This window comes from Lichenostomus cassidix, chromosome 5 (genome assembly GCF_008360975.1).
Source record: "Lichenostomus cassidix isolate B80296 chromosome 5, HeHo_3.0, whole genome shotgun sequence".
NCBI lineage: Eukaryota > Metazoa > Chordata > Aves > Passeriformes > Meliphagidae > Lichenostomus > Lichenostomus cassidix.
Genome location: NC_139486.1, coordinates 60,512,809 through 60,521,905, shown reverse-complemented (window position 1 = coordinate 60,521,905; position 9,097 = coordinate 60,512,809). Strand labels below are relative to the sequence as shown.

Sequence of the window (9,097 nt, the reverse complement as noted above, 5' to 3'; positions counted from 1 at the left end):
CTCCCCATTACTGTGGCTGCTAGGTCCAGAGGCAGAGGTGGAAGCATTGATCCCAGCTATTCCCACGCAGGAATCCCTGATCTCCCTGACATCAGGGCTAATCCAGAATGGCTGTTTGCTCCAGCTGCACCCAGTGAAATGGGCAGCTTTGTTTACCAACAGCTCCCCATCCAACAGGTTTGTGCTGCAGGGAATGCTTTGCTTGTGTGGAACAGTCACCACCACATTGCTCCAAGGTTCCTTCAAAGCAATTTAGGTCCCATTTTGAACTGAATCCACTGTGTGCAAGCCAAGCACCTTTGGCTCCTCTGAAAAGAAAAAACCAGCTTGGGTTCCTGAATTCTAAAATAAACAATACTAGCCCCTGGAAGGCTCTGCTCTGCTCAAGCAAATAATCTGAGCAGAATTCCGAGTTGTGCCCTTGCATGGTTTCAGACCAGCAAAGAATCAAACTCCATTATCCAGGGCTCTGATACCACAGCCTTCAACATGGGATGGGTCTGAAAGTGACTGGATTTCCTGCATCAATTCCTTCACTAGCAACTTCTGTCAATTATATGGCTCAGGGGCAGGTGGAGGGAAAAGACCTGGCTGACCTGTGGCCACTAAGGATGAATCCTGTGAAAAGGATATTTTGTAATAAATTTCTCCTCCTTGCATTATAAATTCCCACATGCTGCCTGAGGAGAGGTAAGAAGGTTTTATATACTTTTTTTTTTTCAAGTTGGCAGCTGATCCTACTCATGGTCAGTTGCTCGGTAACAAGTTTCTCTGGCTACAAAATAAATATTCCACATCTGAAATCTTTGAGAAAACACTATTTTTCCTAACTACATTCCATAGTACTTGGGCCACGGGGTTTCCCAGAATAGTCTAAAATGTTAACAGGGTTACACAAAGGACAACCTCCAATTAGATTATCACTCTAAGACAGACACAGAGACATCCCCCTACATGACACTGCTCCCATACCCTTTAAATAGTATCTTAAATCTACTCCAGGGTCTGGAGCTCATATAAAGCAGTTTAAGTGCCTAGGAACAAATTAGCTGGCTGGATCCTGTGCCCTTTTAAACGTAGGCGTGGTGGGAGACGTTCTGCAGGGACTGAAAATCTGGAAGTCGCTGTGTCTGGTCTGAGGTACCTGCCAAGGAAAGCACATCTGAGGAGAGAGGAGCGAGACAAACCCAGATATCTCACCTCCAGGGATGTTCCTGCAGGTACCTGCTCTGGGATCTGTGTAGAAAGTGTTGATGTCACATGTCTGCAGGCAGATCTCTGCCACCCTCCTCACCATCCTATTAGCACAACACTGCTTTGTTCAGGACACAGCCAGCTGGAGTCAGTTCTTCCCAATCTCTGAAGATGTTTGTCCCACTGGTCTATTTTAAACAACACAATGGATTCTTACTTTTCAAATGCAAAGAGAAATATTGTGTCCTGGACCAGCAAGAAAGAGCCCTGCAGAATCAGCTAACTCTGCACCCTTTCCCATCATAATGACAGGGGATGTCTACAAAGAGACTAAGAATAGGACAAGCATTTAGTGATGCTTCTTTAATATCCTCTTCAGCTCTCAGAGCTCTGTAGCACAAGGATTTCCTGCATTTAATAGCCCTTGATGAATCCTTCTTCCATGAATTTGTCTTCATACAATGACTTGGGAGGAGAAACAACTAATTCTAGAGTTTATGATTTGGTAATAATTCCCAGAAAAGAGCACTAATTATTTGGAGGGCTTTTTATAACCTAGTGGCAAAGAAAAATATATTCTTGAAAGAGCAAAGTAGACACTATCCACCTCATAGGTATCAGAAACTTGGATGAAGAGTTCTAAGGCTGCCAATTCTCAAAGGGGAGGCAGTCAGGAAATGGGTCTAAACTCACACAGGACAGACCTAGGTTCAATTGTTCCCTTAATTACAGGACTCAGGTTCCAAATTTACCTGGGCCTTTCCAAAAAAAAGGGATTTAGACAGGTACTAGTGATTTGCAATCTGGGAATCTAAGGCTAACACGCAAAACTAAAAGTCTCCCACACATACCCAAATGCTGGGGATGTCTCCACCCTAAATAAATTTTTTTTTTTTTTTTTTAATTTCTTCATACACCCAGAGCACTCACACTTCAGTGCTGGAAGCTCCACATCTATGGGACAGTCACCTGTGAACAGGGTCTAGAAACTAAGTGGGACTACACATGCCTGCCACTCACTAGCATCTTAAAGAGAAGCAACCACTGATTTCTTCACACACATAAAAAGTTACTTTCCCTCTGTTTTGTTACACTCATTTGCTAAAGAGATTATTTTTTCCAAAATACTCCTGTCCCATTCGCTGGACAGGATGGACAATGCTTGCTTAATAAGGTCTCATGTTTTCTTCATTATCAGCACTTGGTCCCCTGTGCAAGAATAATTCATTTTCTCCTAATTTTCCTCCATAATGTGTGTGTGTGTTTAGCAGATGTTAACACTTTTGCCATATTCACATTATCTCATTTTGCAATTAAAAAACCAAAGTACTGAAGAATTCGCCCTTTTGAATCTACTTATTTTACACATCTTCCTTCAGATTCTCAGAAGCTGATGTCTCAGTTTGTTAAATTAGTACTACTTTATTTGTTAAACTGACAATCTGCAGTTTATGGCTCTTGGCAAAGGCAAATAGCAAATTAGCAAATAAGCAAATTAGACCCTGGATCTTCAGATAAACAGCCACAAAGCAAAGAATAAATATCTCTTAGTTGTTTTCACTTAGAACTCAATGACAGACAAAGAATTAATTTCCTCATCACTGCACTCAAAAGTTTTGTCTTCCTAGAGCTCTGTATTTCATAGTCTATCACTCTGTTTCTGGGATATTCAAAGCATTGCTCCTGCAAGCTTCAGTCCCAGAGCATTTCATCCTGTGCAACAAATCACCAAAAGAACCTGCCATGATACTCAGGGAACAGAGCAAAAATTGCATATAAATCTTCAATTCTATTACTTTCTTAATGTCAGTGCTCAACTTTGTTGCATCTTATTAATAGGTTCCTGTAGATGCTCAGCCTAAAAATGCTTCACCAGCAAAAACCAGAAATTTGCTGATAGCCAAAAAAAAGGATGAAACTTAGGTTCCATGATTTATATCAATATTTTAAAGGGATAGTGATCCAGCAAACGTTTATCCAGTTCTTATCCCTTTGACAGTTCCCTGGACTTCTTTATTCCAAGTCAAAGCACTTTGCTAAATAAGTCTTAGCCTCCTGATTTCAGTCTTGTCACAGAATCATAGAATGTTTCAGGTCATATATCTCTGACTCCTCTTTTGTGCTGTCTGCTGATAGTCCAAACAATCCTAATTTGATCTAGTGTGTCTCCACTCCTCACTCACTCCTAGATCCAGTTCTCCTACATGGTGCAGTCCAGCTTGCCTTTCATCAACTATGTATGGCCCATTTATCCTCTGCCTAAAACCTCACTATAATTTCTTTTTTCACCCTGTCAGTTTCCTTATCCTCATCTCCCTGTGTCATATCTGACCTTGTCCCCCTTGAATTTGGGGTAGATAGCGACATCATTTTCTTGATGTGAACAAGAGTTACATATCCCTGACAGGGCTGAGTAAAAATTACCTCTCAGAGTGGGACAACTACATCTTTTCAGAAAAAAAAAAAAACAAAAACCAAAAAACATTGCCAATATTTTTGTAGCATGGATAAAACAATGTGTTTTTTCTCTAGTCTTGTTCTTGGAAGACATTAAACTGTTCTGGCTGAAACTTTCTGAAGAGAGTTCAGACAGAGGCAGACACCAAATGAAACATGGAAAAATTTAGTTTGAAAAGCTACTCAGACGGAGCTGTGAACAGCTGAAAATAGGCCTTTAGGAGTGGAAGTGCCTGGCAGCCTCAGCAATAGATTGTCACAAGCCCTGCCTGCACTGAAAAGGCCACCCTGGCAGGTCACCCGCTTTGGTGACAATCACGCCTAATCCAACCACATCTCCGGAGTAACTCTGTCTCTGCTAACTAACCAAGACAGGACTTCTGCCATTTAACTGTTCCACAATTTGATGCCTCCATGGATCCTGATAGGGAGACCCTGACAAGCCTTTCCCATTCCCAGGGCTGTGACACAGACCATGAACCCAGGGAACAAGGTTCCCCCAAGCCCTGGTTATGGGGTGGCAGCTCATGGCAAACAGTGGGTGACTTGGGGCCCCAGCTGTCCAGATTCCTTCAGCTGGAGTCAAGCAGAGCCCTGCTTGTGCCTTCAGCTTCTCCTCCCCAAATTTGGCTGTAATGGACCTACCTAAAGTGATCAGGCCATGTGTTGCACCGCCAGATGCGTTTAAGGGAGTCCTCCCGCGGTTTACGCGGTTTGACAGGAATTGTTCCAGGGGTGCCACTGTAATGCACTGCAAAATGAAATCGTGGCATTATTGTGACCAATAAATATAATTACATGCTCAGATGACCGTGAGCTTGTCTGTAATTAGTTCTCCATACCATAATGCAGTCTGTAAAATGCCAGTTTTTGCACATTACGCCATGTAGGACAGGAATTGCATTTGCAGATGAACAGGATATTTACAACCAATTCAGTTTTTACAGATCAGCAAGATTTTTTAGCTGTGGTTTAAAAAAAAAAAAAAAAAAGAAGCATCAGTTGTGGAACTTGAAAATGGCTATTTCTTTTGGCAACAAAATTTGCTTTTATTGGTACCATTGGGACCACAAAAACAGTCACCATAAATTAGCACAATCCTGACAGAGATCAGCTCTGCATCCATGCATCACACCACTTTATTTTTGGTTTATATGCATAAATATTATATATATAAAACCATCTTAGAGGTTCTTCAAAATAATGCAGTAATGTCTTCCACCAAAGAGTGAAGTTGGTTACATGGTGATTTTGGCCACTGCTTAGCACGTTACTGATGTAAATTAACAAATACATACCAAATGTATTTATATGCAGTAGATTTTAATAAATAAATATAAAATAAAATTAATGTTACATTAGCAAGGATTTTAATATCGCAGTATTTCACTTTTATTTTGTAATAAATTTTGTAATTTTGTAATTTTGTAATGCAGGATATGCAGGATGGGACAACAAACACATGAATGCACAGAAATTAATAAAGTTGCTACTAAAACTGCTTTGAACGCATAAGGAGTTTAGTAGGTAACGAGATCTAAATGAACTCTTCAGTCAAAAATTTTATTATTCTTATTAAATTAATTAAACATGCCTTGAAACATTGATGTTCTAGTAAACTCCTTGGAGTTCCAGCCAATTTTACTTCTATAGGACATAGAGCAATATTTACATGGAAAACTTCAAATGCTCCTCTGAGGGATAAACAAACCAAAGCTGGAATCCCATACCAGTGTCAGTTCCAACATCCCCACATGTTAAAGGCAGCAACCCACAGCTTCACCTGTACTGCTTCTCATTACAATTTTAAACAATTAACACAAATATGACACTGTCAAATGCAATTTCAATATGATTGAAATAAAGTATTAGAATCCTTGTTTCCTAAAGGCACTGTCAATTTCTCTGCAACCTCGTTCTGCACACAGCACTTGAGAACAGCCATGTTTGACTGAGAGAAGAAAAATGCATCACTGTGCCTATTTTTCCAGTTTCTCCTCATCAAAGGTACGTCTGCACATCAAGTAGGTAACATTTCACTTTCCCTTTGCTGTTTGCTGGTGTTGGGGAAACAAAACAAGGACAGAATTATCATTAAAATTAAGAATCACAGAAACAGACAAAGGGTTAGTTACATCTACATATAATTTATTGTCATCTGGCAGGATTTCAAATCCATGACATGCACCTTCAAGCATTGCAGGCTGTTTTGTAGATTGGTCATCCCCCATAAATAAAATCTGAGGCTGAAATAATCAATTGACCTGACATTTTCCCAGTTCCACTGCCTAAGCACATACCAGCTCTCATGTCTGATTTTTAGGAGGCTTTAAAAGACAAAATGATAAGGGCTGATGAGCAGTTGCTAATGACAAACCTGTAGGAGTGTGTGAATCATGAATGGGCCAGAAACTCTGTATGAGAATACTGTAGGCTTTTATCTAGCTGAACTCTGATACCATCGTGAGCTACCAAGAGATATAAAAATAAGTAGATGAAGTGGTAGCCTTCACTTTTACATGAGATAGAATATGATCAAACAAAAGAAAGGACTTTTTCTTTTTTTAAAGAGTGACTGGGCCAAGGATAGTGCATTTCTCAGGCAAGGTAATACAGTTTTCCTATCTTTACTGTAGAAAAATTCAGTTCTTAAAAGCCAGTATTACACTGAGCTGCAGTAAGATTTAGGATGTTTGACTTAATATAACACCTATTTAAAAGCAGACAGTTCACTTGGAGAAATGTATTTCCTTTTTCCAGATAAGTTAACAAAGATATCCCAAGTCACTTTGTCCTTGGGCATGTAGTGAAATCCTCCCAGTGTCCTAGTAGGGTGCTTATTTAAGGCTAGACACGAAGGTTCCTTGCAGGGCTTTGGTGTCAGAACTCACTCACGTTGTCACCCCATCCCTTGTTGGTGCTGAAGCACAGCCAGGGTCTATCAGACAATCTCTGAGACACAAATCTGCTTTTCATGGAACGGGTTATTCCAGCGGTATCCACCTTGTACTGGCACTCAGATACATCGCTCGCTGAGAAATGTGAACATTTGGCAGGTTATGGTCAGCTAAAACCACTCAGTCAGTTTCAGATCTGCCTGCCTGACATGGAAGAATCACGAGGAATTTGGTAACAAATCAGCCATCCAGGTAAGAACCCACTCCTGCCAGCCCATGGTGAGGCACGTGGACACTGAGCACTCTTGGATTGCTGAGCAAGAGGGCTCCTTCCAGCTTATCCACATCATTTAACTGGCAGAAGTCCACAAGTCTGTTCCCAGCAGCAAATTCATGCCCAAGCTGGACAGGAAGTCATTTGACTCAGTTGTCATTCCTTCCCCTCTGTCAGCACAAGGCTTTCTGAAGAATCTTCACTCTGCTGCAGTCTGAACAGGTCATTTCTCTCTCATCAGATCCCAAGGTAAAAGCTGCTCTAGCTGCATTTACCTTATCCAGCTCTCCCCATTGTCAATTCAAATCTGAACGAAGCTTTTGAAGTCTCTCAGTCCTCTTTTCTTGTGTCAGGAAACCTTTTGGCCAGTTTATAATCTATATAAGCACTAAGGCAGGACCACAAAATGAATCGTATGAATATAATTACAACCAGCAAAACCATCAAAAGGACTGATTCCATATTTAAGCTAGAATAATGAGGTAATGTGAAAAAAATACTCTGGGAGATCTAATTATATAATGCAGTATTCAGTTCTGCAGGGCCAGCCCAGCAATTCCTCTAACATTCCAATCAAAGTGATCTCACTAGCATGTGAGAGAAGAGTCCAGCTGACAGATTTGGGACATGTAACGTACTATTTAGTCAAGAGGCCCCATGTGCTATTCATAAAGAATTAACAACTCTTATATTGACAATGACAGTATTGTCAGAAGACCTTTGGAAGGGGGAAAAAAACCTCCATAAACTCCGTCTCTGTGAAGTTGGACTTCTTTTTTTTTTTTCCCCCCCTTTTTTCCAATGCTGATGTAATCTCCAAACATCTCCAGCAGCAGCTGCTCAGCGAAACCAGGCACCTTCTCCGTAGTCCCTTTCAGCAGCACACGCAGCACTTTCCAGCTCCCTCAAGACAATCAGGGCCTTTCTTTCACCAATTAGCTATCACTTCAAGAGTCCTGCGCTGTCCAACGAGCTCTTAAGAATGGTCTTTGCAGGAAACAACACTGGAGGAGCCTTTTTTTTCCCCCCTAGACAAATGAAAAGGGGAAGGGTGGGAGGGAGGGAGGGAATGGGGAGAAAAGCACAATAAAACAAATCCGAACACAGAAGCTGTCCAAAATGCATCGCTCATTTAGCACATCGACAAATGTAGAAATGTCCTCGAGAGCCAAGGCTAAAGCAAAGCACACACACACACACAAAAAACCCCTCCTGCTTTCTTTAGGAGATAGTTTGTTTGGTTGAATATGTTAAAAAGGTTTCACAGAAAGAAGTGCTCTTGTTACAGCTAGTCTGAGCGGTACAAACTAAAAGGTTTCACAGAAAGAAGTGCTCTTGTTACAGCTAGTCTGAGCGGTACAAACTAAAAGGGAATGAAACTCCTGTAAGATTATGCTCTGTTTCCTTATTTGGCTCTCCAAATGCAAAGCAGCATTATTTGAAGTAGACACTATAGGAAAGAACTCAGTTTAGCTCACTTTAAATATAGATGGATTGATGAAGTGAGTAATTACTGGAACTGCTAAGATCTTTTCAGACTTACTAACTAGCAAGCTCCTTTCCCCAGAAACTGCACTTTCCGTCTAACAAGAAATTAAAGCCTGATTTGGAGACATAAAGCTTTGGGAATTCTACATTCTTTTTCCCTTAAATTCAGGGAATAGGTACAGTAATACCTAGAGGTACTTGTCAATACCAAGTCCTTGTTAGAACTACTGCAAAATCCAGGACTTGGTTCAAGAGAAAAACAAGGAACTTTTATAGATGTTTAAGCAATTCCTTGCCTGGGCCTGGACAAATAGAGTTGTGAAGGCAAAACTGGGAAGGATCAGCAGTAAGTGACAAGAGTTGGACATGGTTCAAGCAATAGCCCAGCATCAGAGCTGCTTCCCTGATTTTCAAAAATTCTGCATTAAACCAAAAGTCATACCAAAATACTGACTGTCAGCATCCTCTCAAAGTACTATTTTCTGGTCAAATTTGTCCTTGAATGAGGTAACCTCACCAAAGTCAACACATTGCCTTTACAAGGCCAACAGAAACACATTTACACTGCAATTTAAAAAAAAATATAAAACGGTCTGTTCCCTTTTATCAGAAGCAAAGTCCTGGGCTTTGTAAACAGTTAAATGGCAGAGCAAAGCAAATACTTTGAGGGGTTTCAGGAGTTTGTTTGCACTAAGGGTTGCTCTCAACTACCACATGGGTTTTTTAACGGAGGTGGAAAGTGTCAGAACTGATCAGGTGGACTGAAGGGAAAGAAAGTCTGATGAAA

General features: G+C 40.8%; 1 protein-coding gene across 1 annotated transcript; it reads right to left on the bottom strand.

Moving 5' to 3' along the window:
* Positions 1–5,778: 5,778 nt before the first annotated feature.
* Positions 5,779–8,119, bottom strand: SMIM38 (small integral membrane protein 38). Its single transcript, XM_085063320.1, has one exon. It carries the CDS (start codon positions 7,282–7,284, stop codon positions 7,153–7,155), a length of 132 nt encoding a protein of 43 aa, XP_084919446.1. The 5' UTR covers positions 7,285–8,119; the 3' UTR covers positions 5,779–7,152.
* Positions 8,120–9,097: the final 978 nt, after the last annotated feature.

Bases quoted from the DNA above. Each gene is read 5' to 3' on its own strand.
- SMIM38 (XM_085063320.1), bottom strand. From the start codon at position 7,284: ATGGAATCAGTCCTTTTGATGGTTTTGCTGGTTGTAATTATATTCATA.